The sequence below is a fragment of the Dipodomys spectabilis genome, unplaced genomic scaffold (assembly GCF_019054845.1).
Source record: "Dipodomys spectabilis isolate Male_0828 unplaced genomic scaffold, ASM1905484v1 ptg000060l, whole genome shotgun sequence".
Taxonomy (NCBI): domain Eukaryota; kingdom Metazoa; phylum Chordata; class Mammalia; order Rodentia; family Heteromyidae; genus Dipodomys; species Dipodomys spectabilis.
Genome location: NW_024870737.1, coordinates 500,666 through 522,077, shown reverse-complemented (window position 1 = coordinate 522,077; position 21,412 = coordinate 500,666). Strand labels below are relative to the sequence as shown.

General features: G+C 37.3%; 1 protein-coding gene across 1 annotated transcript in view; it reads right to left on the bottom strand.

The window, feature by feature from the left end:
• Gabra3 (gamma-aminobutyric acid type A receptor subunit alpha3) overlaps nt 1-21,412 on the bottom strand; it is a 92,678-nt gene that overhangs the window by 758 nt on the left and 70,508 nt on the right. The window contains exons 7-8 of the mRNA XM_042680385.1: nt 19,632-19,784; nt 7,356-7,567 (exon numbers count right to left, since the gene is read on the bottom strand). Of these exons, the coding sequence (XP_042536319.1) occupies nt 7,356-7,567; nt 19,632-19,784 (365 nt within the window). The remainder of the gene's footprint in view (nt 1-7,355; nt 7,568-19,631; nt 19,785-21,412) is intronic.

Sequence of the window (21,412 nt, the reverse complement as noted above, 5' to 3'; positions counted from 1 at the left end):
GAAGATCAAACTAATTGGCAGGGTGTTGAGAGGATAGGATGACAGAATAGTAATAGGAAGCCCTGAAGAACTATAGGTCATTCATCATGCACATCACGTGACTTCATCCTCACAGCAACCCTTTGAGGACGCTAGTTGAGACTATTCCCATTTGACAGATGAGAAAACTCAGCCTCAGACTAAATGGCAAAGCCCACACTGGTAATCTGGGCTCTGGGATTTCATCCAGGGTTGTACTCTGCTGCTTTCTAGAAGCTTGAGCCATCTTTTGGTTACACAAGTAATAATTCCAAAAGGCTGTAACCACCACCTCCTGTGAGGAAAAGAGCACGATAAGTCTGAAGAACCATTTTGAGTTATATTCACTATGTTTACCATGCATCATTATAATGACATTCCATCCTTCATGCACTGTAAATCTGTTTAGCAAGCTTAGTGACACACCAAGTTTCTATTCTTACAAGGCCATATGTAGGAGCTACAGCCTCTCCACAGAGCTAAGCAAATGACCCTTTCACACACAACCAAACAGGCCAAGACAACTCTGGGCTTGCTATGATGTTGCACTTATTTTTCCGACTAAAAATACCACCAACACACAGTAGAAAGGCAGTACACACACATGTCCATCTGTTCTCACATATATGTATTTATTGAACATATGGAGTATCACTGGGACTCCCATTTTGCAGAATAGAGAAGAGGAGGGAATTTTTAGCAGGTGACTACTAGATCATAGTCTACAGACTACTTACTGTCACTAGTCTTTGGCAGCTCTAAGGAAAACAGGATATAGGTGAACTCACTAATGCCACAATTTCAGACTCCTTATATCTCCTTTCCTGGTGATGTTTTGCTTCCCAGTATCAGGGAAGTAAGTCTTATTCCCTTCTTTCTTAGGTTCTTCTGTTCCTCTTCTCCTTTATTGTCTGTTTGAATGCCTTCCTATTGTTTTTCTTCTTTACTTCAGAGTTGACATCTTTTGATCTTTCTCCTTTAAACATCACTCCATTTTTCTATTCATGATCCTAATAATAAATTTGGCTCAATATTTTCTAATTATCTACTGGGCCAAGAGCGATTTAGAATTAAACATGTGTCAAGGGATGATGCTGATGAAGAGGCATTGTATTCATCAACTGACACGTTGAATTGAAACCCCTGTGTAAAACCACTTAAAGATAACTTAAAAAATAAAAGAGAAAGAAAATATAAAATAAAATATAAATAAGTAAATGATGAGGTCAGCTTCAGCTTCTGTTTCCTAGAAGCTCCCAGATTATTGTGAGAAAGAGCTTGTGAATACATCTTGGTCTTATGATGTATTTGTAGAGCTCTAACAGCTCTGAGCAAATATCTATGGGGATTCAGTAGTGGAACAGACAAAGTACCTACAGGTTTTAGGGAAAGTTGCTCAGAGAATGAATCAAGATTCTCAGCTGAGGTCATGCTGAAGAGCAGCAAAGGCCACTCCATAGGCCCCAGTCACAGTTTGTCAAGAAGTTTGCTGTGGTGGGATGATGGAGTACACAGGCAAAGGAAAATTCAAGAAAGGTTTTGTATGCCATGCTCCTGCTCTACCTGCTGTAGCAGGCTTTAGTGTTTTCTGCCAGGCAGAAGTGTGCAAGATGAGGGAGTGTTGGTTTAAGTAAATAAACAGTGGTGACTAATAAGACATTTAAAAACAACAGTACTAATCTTTTTCTTTGAGGATTGCAGTCACATTACTACAAGTAGGAGGATACAACTGTATGGTTTCTAAGAACCTTGTAAATGCTTTAAATACTACATGAGACTCATTTATAATTACCAATGTCATTGTGTGAATAGAGTCCTGCTGTTAAATGCTCCTGCTATTAAATAAAATAGTACTTTACTTGTTTGCCTACTTACTTATTAATTTGCTTAGTAATTTCTTTTTCCCCCCATGGGTAAACAAAAAAGAAGAAAAAAAATAAAGTTAAAAAAAAAACAAGGAAAGCACTACCCTGGGTTTGTTAGATTTCATGTTATTTCATTGAATCATCTCATAAGCCTTTCATGACCAAGTCTCAAAAAAAAATCATTTGAAACAATAAATACCTTCTTTAGCCCTGCAGGTATTTTGTGTTCTACAGGTGAGAAGAAAAAAAAAAAACAATTGATTTCATCACAGGTAGTTTTAGACAGTAAAAGAAAATTCCTTTTTAATTTCTCTCACTATTTCCAACAAAACATGCTTTAATTGGCTTCTATAATTTGTACCTGCATTGCCAAAGAAGGAAATCAGAGTAAAATCTGTGATAGTGACAAGAGGGGAACAGGAGGTAGAGAATAAGGGTGAATAGCTTCTCATTTCTGCACCTAATATATTAACCTCTCCTTGTTCAGAAATTTGGTAAATACACATTGACTTTGACCAAGTTGGCATTTTATTATTACATCCTTTGTCAGCGGTCTGGCTCAGAGCTGCAATGGAAGGTCACCAAATGAAAAATTACTCCCTCTAGAGAGTCTCAAGGTGATTGAGTCTAAACCTGTGCTACACAGGAAACATATCTATGTTCACCGTAAGGTAATTTCTATGCTAAAAGGCCAAAATGTACTCTTAAAATTTTCTCAGTCTGATTTCAGAACCAGAATACCTTCCTCTTCTAAAAGCCACTTTAAGCTTAGGTGATGACAATTTTTATAGACAAATGTATACACAACTCAAGAGTCCTCTTCAGATGCACATCTGTCATTTTCTTTTCCAAAAGTGCTAATTAGACAGTTATTTTAGACCCTAAATGTATCTGAAACCCAATAAAGACTTACATCATGTGGTGCCTCTTCTGTTAAGTCCCTTTATAGGCACTCACATGTTTTAAACCTCAATTTTCAGAGATGTATAATGCAAAGGAGTATATGTGGTATGTGAGATTCAAAGATGAACCAAATCAATAACAACAAAAAGCAACCCAATTTTAAAAATAGACAAAGGACTTGAATAGAAATCCTCCAAAGAAAATCTTAACACAAATGGTCAACAGGCATATAAAAAGATGCTCAACACCACTAGTCATTAGGAAAATGCAAATCAAAATCAGAATGGCGTACAACCTCAAATCTTTTAAGATACCTACTATTAAAAACATTAAGGTGAGGTGTTATGGTGCAAAAATGTAATTATAGCTACTGAAGATGTACAGGCAAGAGGATAGTGGCTCTGGCAACTGCCCAGGTAAAATTAGTGGTGAGACCCTTTCTCAAAGGCAACATGCAAACAAAAGGACTGGATAGATGGCTCCAGTGGTAGACTGCTTGCCCAGCATGTGTGTGATCTTCAGTTCAACTCTAATTACTACACAAAAATCCATGAATAAAAAGAGTTGGCAAGGATGTGGAGAAATTGGAATCTTTGTTCACAGTTAGAAATGCATAATAGCACAACTGGTATAGAAAATGATATGCTGCATTCCCAAAACATTACAAATAAGAGTCAAGTGCTGGTAGCTCACACCAGTAATCTTAGCTACTCAGGAGGCTGAGCTCTGGATAATCACAATTTGATGCCGACCTGAGGGAGGATGTAAGAAACTCACAACCAAAATAACTAGCAAATTAAGCCAGGCCAGAGGCAGGGTTCAACTGGTACAACGCTAGATCATAAACAAGAAAACTAAGCAAGCAAGATGCCCTGATTTCAAACTCCAGTAGTTAAAAAAATAATGGAACGGAGGAAGGAAGGAAGGAAGGAAGGAAGGAAGGAAGGAAGGAAGGAAGGAAGGAAGGAAGGAAGGAAGGAAGGAAGGAAGGAAGGAAGGAAGAAAGGAAGGAAGGGAGGGAGGGAGGGAGGGAGGGAGGGAGGGAGGGAGGGAGGGAGGGAGGAAGGAAGGAAGGGAGGGAGGAAGGGAGGGAGGGAGGGAAGGAAGGGAGGGAGAGAAGGAAGAAAGAAGGGAGGGGAACTCTTATGCTTTTATACCTCAGAATTTAATGTTATAACTATACTTAAGAATTTCTATTTGACCTACCAAGTATTAATCTTTTAATTTCAGCCTGTCCTTTCAAACTTCAGAAATTCTTTTTGATTCCTAATTCTAAAAATACTCTTCTCCTAACTAGCATTAATTGCTACTAGATTACACATTTGAATCTTCTTTCTCATATGGCTTCAATTGAGTCATTGATGACAACATTTTCAGGGGTTAGGGTCAAATAACATAAATTATTTCCAGAGAACTCCAGTGAAGTTGATGTCAATCTATTAGCAAATTCTATTTGACTTCAACTGGGAAACCAAGCACATTAGCTTCAATACATTATTTCATCTGCTTTCTATTCATTCTGGAGGGGGCATGATAAAGATTATATCAAAATGTCTTGAAAAAGCTATGACAATACTTGGGATACTAGTTCATTGAACTTTTATAGAAAGTTTATGGGGTTGGTTTGGCATGGTTTTTTTCCTTAGAAAACTCAGCCTGTGTGTTAGATATTGTTAATCATTGCCTTAAAAAAATCTCTGTTTAAATGCTCTATTCTAGAAATCTTTCAGTAAACGGAAACTATTGCACACTCAGGACATCTTTGCTCCCTTCTTTTTGGAAGTAATCAAAAACAATAGCAGATGAAGTTTTAGTGTTGGTTTGGTTTGGCTTCATGTTGCTGGGCTTTAAATGCAGGGCTCTGCATATGCTAGGCAAGCATGCTATCACTGAACTACACCCCCAGCCCCAAAACTTTATTTTTGATGAAACTGGAATTCTTTTATATTCTTTTATAATGCCCAGAGTAAGAGTTTGTGAATAATTGAAAATGAGGTCAAGGGGAAGGAGGCACTGGGATTCCGGCTTTTCTGTCTTTCACACCAAGAACAGAATTTCAATAAGTACAGTAGCTGAAGAGAACCAACAAATGATCCTTGTTTCATTCTGGCAGTGAGAGCATCTTTGATTCTGTTTGACCCCAATATAATGGCAGACGAGGTAGAACTGGAGAGTTAAGGGCTCTAACAGCAAACATGCAACAGAGGCACATGCACACACACCTCTACCACATACGGAGTGCTTTCCTATGCACAAGGAAAACTTCTTACTGGTTAGAAGCAGAATAAGTACAGGGAGTTTTCAGAAGAGTTGACAGAGACAGCACATGAGGTTAACCGACGCGCTGTGTTCTAGTCACTTTCAAGTACTCACCACTGTCCTGCTCACTCTCTCACTCAGTTCCTAAAATGATGCTTCTGAATAAATGCACACCATAGGGCTAGGAAAGAAATCCTCCATGCAACTTCGGGTAATAACCAAAGAAAACAGATCATGGGAGGGATGCAAAAGATGTGGCATAGAGGAGGAAAATGGTCACCAAAAGATTATCAGAGAACCCATAAAAGAACATGGAACACATAAAAATGCATTGTGAGAGATAATATAAACATAACACATGATACTAGTACCAGAGACAGCGTTGAACATGATGAGGGACACAAGAGATAAGCTTGAGAAAATTGAGAGAAAAGAAAATGGAAAATAAAGAGTTAAACATTATTAGAGAAGAAAGAGCACATATGGAAGACTAAAAATTAAAAAAACAAAAAATGCTATGATACACATAATCTGTGCTTCTAGGAAGAGGACAGAACAAATACAAATTTTCAAGAAAACTTTCTTCCAGTATACAAGGCCATGAATGCATATGTCCTAGGAACAAAATCTACATAGAGTGATCAGGATACAACCATGTAAAACTAACTGGGATTTAGAAATGAAATGTATATTAGGTAGATTTTTACACCACCAAACAAAATTTCCTATGGTGTCCAAAGTTCCCAAATCGGTCTTATATTTCTTGATGACATTCACTGACAGAACCGAATATGCAAATCAATGCTTCAGTCATCAGAAAGAGAATGTAGCCCACAAATTATACAGTAGCTCAACTATAGTTCAAATATCAACACAATGACCAGACATTTTACATGTGCAGAAAGTAAGAAATATGAGATTCTCATGAGACTTTCTTAAAGAAACTTTTAGAAGATCGCCTTGAGGTAGCTAAGCAATGAATGGAAAATTGGATAAAAGGACTATTTTGAGACAAGAACCCATTTAAATTTAAAAGTATGAAAACAGCTATAGGCATTATGTTGGCAAAAAAGAGAACAGGAAACATAAATATTACACAACTTGGCAAGACAAATAGCAGCATAACAAAATATTGCTGGTAAAGAAAGAAGGTGGGACATAGGATAAATATACCAATTTCCCTTTATCTTTTAGTACAAGTAGACGCATCAACTGATTCTGGTCACAGTTGATAACTCAAGATATAGAACAGTAAATACATTTGAAGGCCAAAAAGTAGCAACTAGACTATAATAAAACACTTTTTTCTTAATAACTTATAGCAAAGTTATGCTCCAATAAGTAGTTACCATATATTTCCAATCTTGCCAACTCACCATTCTGTATGTTTGGAATAGATCTTTCATGTATGCTTGCCAAATATTTATTACCATTTCTCTTCCCTTTGATCCTTTGAAGGATCTTAGAATCAGGGATCATGGCTGCCAGATTTTTTTGTTTTTATCAGTTTGGATAATCTTCATCTAGATCTACTAGATACCTAGACTAATTTTAAGTATCCAAGGGAGACACTATTGATCAAACTTCATTTATCATTAACTCCTACCAATCTCATTTGTTGAATTTTTTGTCTCTCCTTCCTCATTGATCCATAAATTTAAGCAACAAAATACTGTGTAGGGACACAGATGAACCTTTGCCCTCAAAATGTTTAGTCTAGTAATGAGGGAGGCAAATAACCTTAGTACAAATAAGCCCTACTACTAAGAATGCTAGCCCATAGAAAGCTAAATGAGCCTAGGGGATTCTAGACACTTTCTATGGAGAAAGTAGCATTCCACTTGCGTATTGAAGAATGAATTCTTCAGTGGGCAGGGGGAAAATGAACTAGCATTTCATTACCACATAAGCTTAACAGAGAAGGAATGATAGTCACTGGGTTTGCTCCTAAGGTGAATATAATGGAAAGTGAGGGGGGAGCTGGCCCTGGAGCGGTTAGTGTTATCTCCATTTACAAGAGTCCAAGCTTCTATGTTCCTTGGTATCAATGGGTTTCCTTGCAGTCTAGAAGCATCACACATATTTGATCTCAGACCACAAGACGGCAAGCTCTCCATGCCACTTTCCCTCTTTCCTTTGCTCTGTCAAAATTCTAGGTTGCCAAGAAGCACCCCTGTCAAGAGCTGGATTGATGACTCAGTGAATAGCACACAGCCCTGCTGAGTTGCTGCGGGCTGCAGGCTGCTCACTCCTGGTCCCAATACAGTCTGTGAAAAAGGGCTTCTCAGTCCCCCCTTTGCTGCGTCTCACCTTCATCTCCAGGGCCTCTGGTGCCTTCTTGCCTTCCCAAGCCCAGCTCCTCTTAGTGAAGTAGTTCACAGTGGCAAATTCAATCAGCGCAGAAAACACAAAGGCATAACAGACGGCTATGAACCAGTCCATGGCCGTCGCATATGCCACTTTAGGTAAGGAGTTTCTGGCACTGATACTCAGGGTGGTCATGGTAAGAACAGTGGTGACACCTGGGAGAGAAAAGATGACAACCAAATGTGACTGAAAGACATTCAGCATGTATTTAATGAGATCACTAACTTCCTACTCAAGAGGAACAGCTTTATTTTGCCCCACTCAGGATGTCTCCTTTATTTATGTATTTAGTTGTTATTTTTAGTTGCTTTTATGATTTTTGTAAAGGTCATGACCTAGTAACTACCAGAGCCCAGTTGGCACAGTGATAGACATCTTTAGTGTAGCCCTTGTCATAGTTGTCCTCTGGCCTCTGCCTATACTTTTCTCTTGAAGAATAAGTAGCTTATGTCATTATAAGAGAGCTTGCAGATGAGGAGAGGTCACCGTTGAGCCAAATCTGCATTTTCTAACTATTCGCCCACTCATCGATGTCAGTGCTACTGTCCTTACAGCACAGGAAAGAAATATCTGACTCCTGCTCTCTGTTACGGGCTTTTACAGACCTCAGAGGTGGGCTGCAATTTGTTACACATTTCCCGCACGACCATGGAAATCTGTGGATTCCTCATGACATCTGTGTCTTGTTCAACCTTCCCCCCAACCTGGTAGCTCTCATCCAATAACCCAGAACTGAGGCTCAAGTTCGGGGGGAAACTCTTAAGTTCAGTAGGGTGATAACAAGTTTAATTCTGGGCTCACTTCTCATAATACAACAAATTATTGTGGAAAATGGTTGTAGTGGCATTACACTCTCAGTTCTTGTTGAGCTTCATGGCAATCAAAACCGTTCCAGTATATATCTTGTTGGATTTTATAGAACAAGGGCCTGATTTTAACTCAATTGATTCGTTTTAGTTCTTTTAAAATTCACTTCTAACTTGTACTTAAACTTTTAAAATCTTTTCAAAATTTAAATATGTATATAAATGACATTTCGTTGTGCTTAGCAGCATAACCTGCATAGACAGACTAAGCTCAACAGAATTCTGGACAATCCCCTTGCTAATAACATGAGCTCAAGATGTTTAATTCTACCAATACTCATTTTTATCAATGTGTAAAGTGAGCATAGTAGTACCAGATGATACAAATTTGTTGCAAAATTATATGAGATATTTATTTATAAAATCTATATCATAATACATGACATAAGTAATTACTCCATATGTAGTGCCCTCTACAATGAACATTACTATTATTTTCTGTTTACAGTAATACTATCACAATTTTATAGTTATAGTAGAATAATTATAACATTAGTAACAATAACATAACCATAATTTGATACTTGTTTGTAGTAATTATATAGTTTCCATGAGCACCATACTAGAATTTAGAAGTCCTAGTTACTTACTTGTTTTGTATCTTGGCAATTATTTTAATCTTTCTATGCCTGTGCTCTCTCCATGTATGAGCATTACCTACTATTTCTATATAGCAGCATTTTGATAAGGCACTGCAGGAAGAATGCTTAGAACCTCATGCTGAGTGTTACCAGGCTGAAAAGGATGAGAATGGGAGCTTCATGAAGCCTGGTCAAGTAGAGCAAAGAATGAAATCCTAATGCTAATTAGCACTGATGCTAATGACCCCAAGTTAAGTATGTGTGTGGTAGCCTCTGGGGCTTCCTTTCCTGTCTTATCTTGCTCCTTTAAGTTCTTGTATATTTGTTGTGGATGTGAAAATCTAGACTAGACAAAGCTCAGTGCGATTTAAGTAAACCCTCAAGGAGTACCTTTGTACCAAATAGGCAGGAAATAATCAAACATGAAGAACAAAATGCTGAAATAAGGATACAGGATGACCCATTGTAACAATGAGATGTACGAGACACTACGTCGAAAATGAACTTTACAACTTTGTGGGGCGGGGAGGTAGGGAGGTGGGGAGAAAAAGGATGGTAGGGGAAAAACAAAGGAGAAGGTAACAATGCTCAATAGGAAATGGACTCATTACCTTGCTCATGTAACTGTAACTCCTCTGTACAGTATCTTTACAGTTATATATATTATATAATTATAGATATATATATATATAAACAAAAACACACTTTACACCATATCAAGAATGAACCAAAAAGTTAAATCATTGCAAAGGAATGATCTGAATTTGTAATATCATAAATTTTGAGAACAGACACAAGGCTTAGTAATCCTCAGATCATTCCAAGGAAAGGCTGATTTATGAGAAAAACAAGTTATCTCACTCATGGTGATTATTAAATGCAGTTATGCACCCTATGCATCCTTAGCAGTGTGCTAGTGGTTGGCTGGAAAACTGTACTATGACACTAGTGCTTCTGTGCTCTATTTCAGCAGAGATTTTTAGAGCTCCAGCCTCTTGTGCTTAATTAGAGCTGTCATCTTATGAGAGCTCTTAGCTACTCAGAGCCAGTAGAACACTCAATCAAGCATTTGGTCCACCTCATGGATAGACAAAGAGAATCTCAGCACTTAGAAAGATTCAGCCTGTCTTCTACTGCTGTTTCTTCAAGATCCTTCTAGAAAGCCTTTCTTTGAACACTTCTAGTGTTATATCCCACACTGCCCAAAGAAATATAACAGATAACATGTATTTGTCTAACTAAACTGGGCTGGGAAGGTGGCTCAGTGGTAGAGCGCTTGCCTTGCATGCCTGAGGCCCTGGGTTCGATTCCTCAGCACCACATAAGCAGAAAAAGCTGGAAGTGGCGCTATGGCTCAAGTGGTAGAGCGCTAGCCTTGAGCTGAAGAGCTGAGGGACAGCGCCCAGGCCCAGAGTTCAGGCCCCCACAACCGGCCAAAAAAAAAAAAAAAAAAAAAAAAAAAAAAAAAAATGTCTAACTAAACTACATGTGTGCTGAGTGGAATTAATTTTGATCTGCAGGCCTCACTCTGCAGAAAACATGGTGCATTTGCTTTTTCTACTAATTCTGTTGTTAGTGTTGTCAAATATAGGGACATATTGCCTCTTTTTATTTTGAAACATTACCATTTGCCTAGTATGTGCCTTATGGAGGTAAGTACTTGTGATACAAAATTTAAAACATTTCAGACCACACTGTTCAAAATGAGCCCCCATCTGCACCCATGAGATGATCAGTATTAATCATACTTCACACACCTATTCGTTTCATTCTCATGGGGGGGGGGAATAACTACTTGTTAATATATTATTACTTTTGTTTAACAAACAAACTACCTTGTTGAATCTGATCCTGCAGCCCATTCATTCTTCACAAACCCTTTCTGTCCAATTGTTCTGCTCTATTATTATTTGTTGGTTGTAGAGCTTGAACTCATATCCTGGCTGTTGTCCCTGAGCCTCACTGGGCTCAAGGATAGCTCTCTACCACTTGAGCCACAGTGCCATTTTTTCTGCTGCTCTATGACTGATGAGTTCGCCTATATTTTTAATCTCCTCACTGCATATAAATATTCCTTTTCTTAATAATTTAAAGTCAAGAGAATAAAGGCTGTAGTCCATATTTCTTTATCTCTAGTATCCTTCAATCACTTCATGACCACGGTTTTGTGCAAATTTAGGCTCCTTTGAGATATCTGCTGTGTCATGACACCACTGCTTTTCTCAGGTCCTATTATTTACAACTTCTTCTCCCTGATCCCTTGTTACCACTGATCTGCTTTCTTTCACTATGGATTACATTCTTCCCTACAGTTCCATATTTTATATAAGTATCATACAGTATGCATTCATTTGTGTCTGTCTTCCTACATTCAACTCCAGATTTACATTGATCCATGCTTTTCCATGTATCTTTATTGTATTTCTTTTATTTTCAGAGTAGTATTACACTGTATTGATGCAACAAGTTAGTTCATGTATTCACATATTCATGGGCACTAAAGTTATTTCTAAAGTTTAAGTGCTGTAAAACACAAAAGGGGGGTACTTGGATTATTTCATTTATGTATTTGTGTGAGCATCTGTTTTCATGTATCTGGTAAATATCTAGCAATAGAAATCCAAGACTGTATGGTAAAGCATATGAATAGATTTGTATAACACTTTAAAACTCAATTTTAAAGTACTTATATCATTTTGCATTCCTAGAAGAGATGAAAACATTCAGTTAGTATGTACCTTAATTTGTCATTTTAGTTGATCTCTTATGCTTCCCCCCTCAAACTGAAAATCTACAGAACATTTGATCTCTGTGTATCTCCATTTCAACATAGATTATGTTATACTCTAATTTTTATTCTACATGTATTTTTGCCCTATGAGCCACTGTTATTATTTCATACATTTGGTGTCTGTTTACCATTCCTATATATATTATATATTATAGTCATTCTTTATAAAATACGTCTTCAGTCTTCCTTCTAAGATATATTTCCTTTCATTTGAAGAATAAAATTAAGCATTTCCTTTAGTGAAAGTCTAATGATAATCATAACTTTTAGCATTATGTTATTATTAGTGTTCAAAAATATCTTCTTTGTTTCTATGAAAGTCAGTTTCCAGTATATTGGATAGAATTTGAAAAGCAACGTAATTTTTCCAAGAAGCTCTTTAAGTTCTTCTCTTTGTCTTTTGTTTTCAGATGTTTCACCATAATGTATCCTTATTGACATATATTTTAATTTATTCTAATGGAAGTTATGTTTTCTTTAGGTTTCCAATTACATTTTTATTACTGTTTTTCAGTAAATTGTATGCCTGTTTCTCTCATGCATTTTTTGTTTACATTTTAACTTCCTTTTTAGGTAATCTGACCTATTGTCCAGTTCATAAATTTTCTTTTATTTATATAGAAATCACTGAATTTTTATCTGTACTTTCCAGTTCTACAATTTCCAATGTCATTTCTCTTCTCTCTCTCTCTCCCTCTCCCTATTTTATGAAATTTATTTCTATTTACCATCCAAAATTTTCACATTACTTAAGCTCACTTAAATATATTCACTATGGCTGTTTGAAAGTCTATCCAATAATTCAAACATCTGGAGTCTCAGTAGATTTGTATTTTAAATTGGGGTAGAATTTATATACATAGAAAAATAGTTTGTACATTTTTAAGTCTTTGGACAAATGTATGGACTTGTATAACTACTACCCAAATCAGGATATAAAACATGGAGGGCTAAGTATGATGTTATAGAGAAAGCTTTGGCTTCTTCAGGGCGATGGATTGACTGAGAGTGGGCAAAAGGGAACTTGCTATTATAATAGAATTGTTTTATATAAATAACTTTATACAGTCTATAATATTTTATGCCTAGATATTTCAGATTAATATGTCTTTGAGACTCATCTAAAATATTGTTTGAGACAATAACCAATATATGTCATCTATATACCACACATACACACACACCATATATGGGTGTGTGTGTGTGTGTGTGTGTGTGTGTGTGTGTGTGTGTGTGCCCATCCATTTATCTATGCATTTACATTTGTATGTGTTCTAGTTTGGGGCTGTTATGGTAAAATTCTTTCCAGAATTTTTTTAAAATTTTTTTGGAGATTTTCATTTTACTTGTGTATATACCTAGGAAAGCAATATCTAGATTATAGGGAACATATTTTTAACTTTATAAGAATCAGTTAAATTGATTTCCAAAGAGGTGGTGTCATTTTACATCCCTACCAGCAGTCTAGGAGATCTCAAATTCTTCCTCAAGATATCCAGTATCTGATAATATCACTATTAACTCATTATTCTAGAATTAAGAGCAGATGTCATCTTGAGATTTTAGTGTACATTTCTTTCATTAAAATGCTGCTATGGACACAAGAGATTTTTCTTTGTTGTGGTGGTTTTTAATGTGCTACATGGTTTCTTTTTTCTTTTGTGTTTTCCCCACTATGGTTTATCCTCTATTGTCACTGTATTTGATTTTGGTGCCCTGGAATTGTATATATGTTTACGAGAATTAGGGAATGGAAGGAGAACAACAAAATGGTGAGATAAAGGACAAAAGAGGAATCAATGCAATAGTGATATTCACAAGACAATATGTTGGAAATTATCTGTACAACTTGGTGGGGGTGTTGAGGGAGGGAAAGTCAAGAAAAATGGAGGGGGTAATAAGTTCGACAGGAAATGAACTCACTACCTTTCTTATGTAACTGTAACCCCTATGTATATCACCTTGACAATTTTTTTAAAAGAATATAACATAAAATTTTTTATGCTGCTTAAGGGAGCTAGGCACTGGGGGCTCATGCTTGTAATCCTAGATACTCAGGAAACTGAGATCTGAGGATCGTGGTTCAAAGCCAGCATGGACTCTTATCTCCAATTAGCCACCAGAAAACTGGTATTGGCACTGTGGCTCAAATAGTAGAGCACTAGCATTGAGTTGAAGAGCTGAGGAACAACATCCAGGCCCAGAGTTCAAGCCCCACAACCGACAATAAAAAAAATGCTGCTATGGATCTATTTGTATGCTTAGAGGCATTTTTATATTCTCTGGAAAATATTTGTTCATCCATTGTAAGAGCTCTTTTTTAATTTAAATTTTATTGTAAAGGAAATGTATAGAGACCTTACAGTTACATAAGTAAGGTAATGAGTACATTTGTTTTTTTAACAGTGTTACCCTCTCCCTCATTTTATCCCACTCACTTCCCCCAGCCCTACCCACGGAATCAACTCCTCTCCCCACAAGTTGTGAAGTTCATTTCCAACATACTGTCTAGTGCATATCCCTGTTGAACTGGTTCATCCACTGTCCCACTATTTCTGATTCCCCTTCCCGTCCCAGAATCAGATAAACTTATAGATAAGACAAAGGTTACAGAAAAAAAACCACTGTAAATAGAAAATAAATCAAAAGAAAAAGAAAGAAAAAAGAAATAAGTGCCAACAGTACAATAAAAATCTGTGAAGTCAGCCAGATCCAAAGACACATGGGCTGCATGGTTTCCTTCATTTGTAATAACTAGAATATGACTACAAATCCAGAAGTTAATCCAATGGATGGTAAAAGACAAATAATTACACATGGACATGATTAATTAAACAGCACTCAAAGCATTGCATAGATAAAACAAAGGAAGATATTCCTAGAAGAGGATCACAACAGCTCAATAGCTATGTGCATATGACCATATAAAATGATGCATATTGAAATCTCAGAGTTCTTGACATATTTGGAATATAGTTCTTTTGTCAGGTTTACACATGTATGCAGTATTATATCCCAGTCTGTGGATTACCACTTCATTTTTTCTTTTAATAATGATTTCTATTTTATTTTATTTTTAATTAGCAGACATAAATAATAGAAGGAAATTTCATTGTAATAATTTCACAGTTATATAGTTTAAACAAGTTTACCCCTCAACTATATTCCTGTACCTCTCTCAAATTTTCAAAGTTTCATATATTCTCCTATCATTAAATATACATATACACACAAAATACAAATATATATTTGTATATATATACAAAACACACGTAGATGTTTTTATATATACATATATACACATAGTTTTGATATTCATGTGTGTGTGTGTGTGTGTGTGTGTGTGTGTGTGTGTGTACATCAGTACTGAGGCTTGAACTTAAGTCCTGGGTAGTGGTCCTTAACTTTTTCTGCTCAAGGCTGGTGCTTTACACTTGAGCTATACCTCCACTTCTGGGTTTTTTTGGTGATTAATTGGGGATAAGAATCTCATAGACTTTTCTGCCCAGTTGAAAAGATCTTCATATCTCAGCTTTGTAAGAAGTTAAGATTGTGGACTTGAGATCTTTACTCCTAAAGTTTCTCTTTGATAATCAGAAATTTATAATTTGTATGAACTTCACTTTAACATTTCTTTTATACTCTAAGAATTTTTATCAACAGTTGCAAAGATATTGTTTTATATGTCCTTCTAGAAGGATCATATTTTTGTTTTTATGTTTAAGTCTCCTTAATCAATATCAGATTAAATGTCTACAATGTCATCTTTGTGATAAATCAGTTTTCATATATGTGGACTCTCTCCAGTGTGTCTTTATTTTTCTTTCCTTTATGCCAATAACATACTGCTTAATTACTCCAGCTTTTTAATCATCCTGACATCCTGTTAGGCAAGTCTCTTGGCCTTGCTCTTCTTCAGGAGAATATTGGCTATTCTTGGCTCTATGTTCTTAAATAAAATCTCTGCAATCACTTTTTAAATTAACATTTCAACTTGGAGGTTTTTGCATCGATACAGTTACTGTAACTAAGAATTCTAAATTAGTGGGTGGTCAAGTTTGAATTAAAAAATAAATTTTCAAGAAAGCTCATATTTCACACAGAATCCAGGCCAAAATCGAAATGCTTTCTTCTTGTGCTCCTTCACTGTGGAATGTTTTCTTAACGTTTTCTTCCACTGAGGGCACAACTCCTCCATGCTCCTAGATTTATGGGAAGAGTACCTATTAATTTTGTATGGCTTATGTAACAAATTGCCACAACCTTAGTGACTTAAATGAGCATAAATCTATTGTTGCAGATCTAGACAGCAGACATGAGAAATCAGTTCACTGGATTAAGATCAATGTGTGTGTGTACACACAGTCTCTCCAGAAGTGCTAGAGGAATACTCCATTGACTTCCCTGACTTCCAAACACACACTGATTTCCCTTCTGAGTGCATGGGCCACTTCCTCTCATTTCAAAGTCAACACAGGAGCATCTTCCAGTTTTCTGTTTATATTATCACACTGCTTTCTCCTCCATAGTCGAATACTCTTCTGCACTCTCAGAATAACTCCTGGCATTGCATTTAAGGTCCATCCTGATCATCCCAAATTCCATATTAAGGTTTTAAACTTATCACATCTATATTTACCGTGTGTGTGACTGTGTGCATGTGTGTGTGTGTGTGTTTGTGCATGTGTAAGTGGGGCTTAAAGTCAAGGTCTCTTGCTTAAACAATCACTTTACCCCTTGAACCACATTCCCAGAATCTTTTTTCTGGGGGGGGGGTCCGGTTGTGGGGCCTGAACTCTGGGCCTGGGCGCTGTCCAACAGCTCTTCACCTCAAAGCTAGTGCACTACCACTTGAGCCACAGCGCCACTTCCAGCTTTTGTTTTTTCTGCATATATGGTGCTAAGGAATCGAACCCAGGGCCTCATGCATGCAAGGCAAGCGCTCTACCACTGAGCCACCTTCCCAGCCCCTCCCAGCATCTTTGCTTGTAGGGTTTTTTTTCCCCCATAGTCTTGCACTTGTTCCGAGGCCAGCCTCAGACCAGTTTTCCTTTGCCTCTTGAGTAACAGAGATAATAGGTGTTTGTGACCACTCCAAGTTTGTTTTTGAGACAAGATGTTATTGAATTTTTTGTCCTTTGTCTTTTGTCTGGCCTTGGACTGCTATTATCCTGTCTGTACTTCCCAAGTAGCTGGGAATACATGTGCACACCACCCTGCCCAGCTCTATAATTACTGTTACCATATAAGATCACATTTCCAAGTTACAGCCACTTGGACATACATGTCACTTGAAGCCACTATTCAATATATCATAGTCTTAGTTATAACACTTAACCTTATTCAAGTTCACTGTTTTCTTACATAATCTTAAAAACCACATTCTTGTTGACTAAAACCAAGAATGCTTCCACCTATCCTGCTGCTACAAATACTATCAATTCCTATGATCAATACTCCCATTTGCACTTCTTTCTTCTATTTGGGCCTCTCAGTAGAACCTCTAATGTTTTAGGAGGTCAGATTTTAATTTAAAAAATGTTTTCTGATTGGACTTTTTAGGATTTTGTACAGGAATATATTTCAAGTATCTACTTTGTTCTGTCTCAAATACTGGACAACAACCAGGCACTCCCATGGAGCTGCTGCTCCCTTTGTATCACTAGACTTGTTCTTTTCCAGATTTCCTGCACCCAAAAGATCACAATGCCCAGTAGAATTCACCCCCATGATAATGTTCTGCCTCTTGCATCTTTTCCTCTCTTGACTTCCATAGTATCATGGCATTCTTATTGACTTTTATTGTTTTTCATATTTTGCGGGTTATTCTTTCTCTTTCTCCATTGCTCTCTTTATCCCAGACCTGACCTAAAACAGTATTTCCATCTAGAACATCATTTTCTATTTATTTAATGACATAGTACAGCTTCAAGACAGTGGTAGAAATGCCTTGTGTGTAGAAAACTAAATGTATATCTTATATGTACACTGAAAAGTCTTGTAGTGTAGTGGGAAATAGAAAGACAGACAGACAGACAGACAGATGGATAGACTCTAAAGAAAATGTGCTATAGTGTGGTCTTGTTTGTAAACATTTGGGTAAATGCGCAAAAGTGGGATTGCTGGGTCATAGAGGAGCTCTATGTGAAGTCTTTTGAGGAACCTCCATACTGCTTTCCAAAGTGGTTGAACAAGTTTACATTCCCACCAACAATGAAGTAAAGTTCCCTTCTGTCCACATCCCCTCCAGCATCTGTTGTTGTTAGAGTTCTTGATTTTTGCCATTCTAACTGGAGTGAGGTGGTATCTCAATGTTGTTTTGATTTGCATTTCCTTTATGGCTAGGGAGGTTGAGCATTTCTTCATGTGTCTATTGGCCATCCTTCTTTCTTCTTCAGAGAAGTTTCTCTTTAAGTCTTTACCCCACTTATTTATTGGGCAGTTGTTTCTATGTTTATTGCAGCATTATTTACCATAGCTAAGATATGGAACCAACCCAGATACCCCTCAGTAGATGAATGTATCAAGAAAATGTGGTATATATACACAATGGAATTCTATGCCTCCATCAGAAAGAATGACATTGCCCCATTTGTTAGGAAATGGAAAGACTTGGAAAAAATTATATTAAGTGAAGTAAGCCAAGCCCAAAGAAACATAGGTCTCATGGTTTCCCTTATTTGCAATATCTACTATAGGTATGAGTCAAGCAGAAAAGGTCAGATAATGTGGTTAGGAAAATGAACCCTTAAATATGTATTTTAATGTTTATTTTCTTTCATGCATTTGTTTCTAACGCATTTATAAGATTATTTTTTTGTTGCTTTGTATGTCCCTCCCCCACAGTATAACCCCTGCTTTCACTATATTTGATGTCGGTATAATTTGTGGAGGAGATGGGGAAAAACAAGTCGTTTAAGGATACCGGTGGACCCGTTACAACAATGAGAAGTACAAGTTGTCATGTCGAAAACGAACTTTACAACTTTGGTGCGGGTGTGGGGGGGAGAGGATTGAGTGGGGGGCGGGGGGAGGCTGGAAAGGGATGTGAAGGGTAAACAAAGGAGGAGGCTGCAATGCTTGATAAGAAATGTACTCATTATCTTGCCCATGTAATTGTAACCCTTCTGTACAGTATGTTCACAAAAAATGAAAATGAAAATTAAAAAAAAGAAAATGTGCTAATGACAAGTGAACTTCTGCCTAGCCATCAGTAAAGATATGGTGAAGTAAATTCCTCTAGTTGTAGATACGACTGAGGAAACTACCCTTCTTCATGCCTTCAAAATGAGTAGAGGACAAAAAGCAAAGTGTGATGTTCATTTTTAATTATTGGCTCCTTACAAAGTCCCCAGTTTCTTCTCTTTTGTTAGCTTGGTTTCTTACCCTTTACTTTGCCTAGTCTGTGCATTAACTTCATTTTCTTTGCCACTGAACGTTTCTGTTCACTTCCCAGTTCCTGCAGCATTTCAGTAATCTCACTACTTCTGACCTGCTTGCTAAGAATTGAGTTGCTTCTGGTCATTGATAGTTTGTACCTCAAATCCTATCTGCTCTGGAGGCAAAGATCAGTGTGACTACAGTAAAAATCATACTTAGAAGCCAAGAAGGCAAAATATTCACAAGACCTCATCTCAACCAATTAAAACGTTAAGCATGGTGGTGCACAACTGTCGTTCCAGCTAATCAGGATGCCTAAATAGGAGGACTGCAGTGCAAGCTAGCCTAGGCATAAATCCACAATATTATTGAGAAATATAAATTAAGAGGGTACGGAAACATGGCTCAAGTGGCAGACCATCTGCTAAGCAATTATGAGGCCCTCAGTTGAAAGCCCAGTACTTCCAAGAAGAAGAAGGAAAAGAAGAGCAGGAAGAAGAGGAGGAGAACTCAATGGTCCTTCCTTGCATAAGAAAGGTGGCCACTGCCAACAATAAAATTGGAAAATGTCTCTCTCCATGCTGTATGAAGCAATACTTACCAAAGACCGTGCGGGCAGGGACAGATTCTCGGTTGAGCCAGAAAGATACTTGTGAAAGAATGACAGTCATGATGCATGGCAAATAGGTCTGGATCACAAAGTAGCCAATTTTTCGCTTTAGATGAAAGTGAGTTGTCATGACGACATATTCTCCTTAAGACAAAGTAAAATTAGATAGCATATAGTCACATATATATCATTCAAACAAGTTGGGCCCCAATTCAGTTAACAAAGCTCTTCAATTTTGTAGTCAAAGTATAACACCTCAGTGCCTCCCAAGCCAAGTAACTAGAAGTCTTTAACCATCATAAAATGGTATGTTTTCATTGTGAATAAACAAGCTGACAATGTACAAGTACAGCTTTCTTAGAGCAAGTTTGATACAAGTTTATTCAAATAAATTCACATTTTTCCTGTAAACAATGAGAAATTATTGTCTTCTAAAACACTGTTATAGGTTATGAAATTAAAAATATATATTTCATTTGTATAAATAAATACTCTGGGAGGTATCCAAGTTACAAATGAATTAACTGAAGTAGAATAGACTGTTCGGAATGCTTTACTGGTATAATTCTTTAGAAAGACTTAGTCAAAGCCCAACAAAATGAAAACCAGTAAGTGGGTACTTGTAAGAGGAGAGGGCAGGGCCAACAGGAGATGGGTAGAAGAATGAAGGGGGAAGGGGAGAGATTGCAGGCAAGAATGCATACTATATGCTACAGAACTGAGAAAAACAAGGGGTGGTTCGGGGAGGAATATATTGAAAGGCTGACGCAGATCAAGATAGATGTGTTGTATGCATAAACTGCTTTGTTAAATGGTAAGAAGAAATTCAATACCTAACACCAAAATTAAGAAAAGTGAGGGAGGGGGTGGGATGGGAGGGATGGGTGAGAATGTGGAAAGGGATGACATGGACCAAGAAGGACTGAATTGATAAACTTCTTGGTTAAGTGGCAACTCCTTTGTACAACTTTTTTTTTTTTGGGGGGGGGGGGGTCCGGTCATGGGACTTGAACTCGGGCCTGGGCACTGTCCCTCAGCTCTTCAGCTCAAGGCTAGTGCTCTACCACTTGAGCCACAGCGCCACTTCCGGCTTTTTTCTTTTTGCTTATGTGGTGCTGAGGAATTGAACCCAGAGCCTCAGGCATGCAAGGCAAGCGCTCTACCACTGAGCCACCTAAAGATAATAAAAATATTCAAGATAACTTGATTCTCACAACAACCTCATAAGAGAGGGGAAGAAATTGATGTTCAGAGAGACTTCACAGCTTTCACAGGGCTATGTTGCCCAGGAAGGAAGTTGTTTCTCAAATTCAAACCAGACAGGTTGGGCTCCATGGCTGCTTCTTTATCCCCTTACCTTTTATTCCACTAGACTTCTTTGGTTGGAACCAAAAATACCCCTTCTAACTCCCTGACCTCTCTGGTCTCCAGTTATGGTTCCTTGAATTTAGAAAACTTGACACACATCAGGATATAGGATTTATACTTCTCTCTCACTTCCTCCTTTCCTGTCTCCCTCCCTCCCTTCTCTCGGTATTCCAATCAAGCCTCAGTCTTCAATATCTTAAACTTTGATGGTTCCCTAATCTGTACCTTCTGCCTGGTCTTTCTGACTGCTATGGGTTAAACTGTGTCTATTCAAAAGATAACGTACATTTTTTTACCCACATCCCCTCATTATACGATTTCATTTGAAAATAGGGTTGTTTCAGATATAGTTAACAGAAACCTTACTAAAGCAAGGTGAACAGAAATTCAATATGGCTGATAGT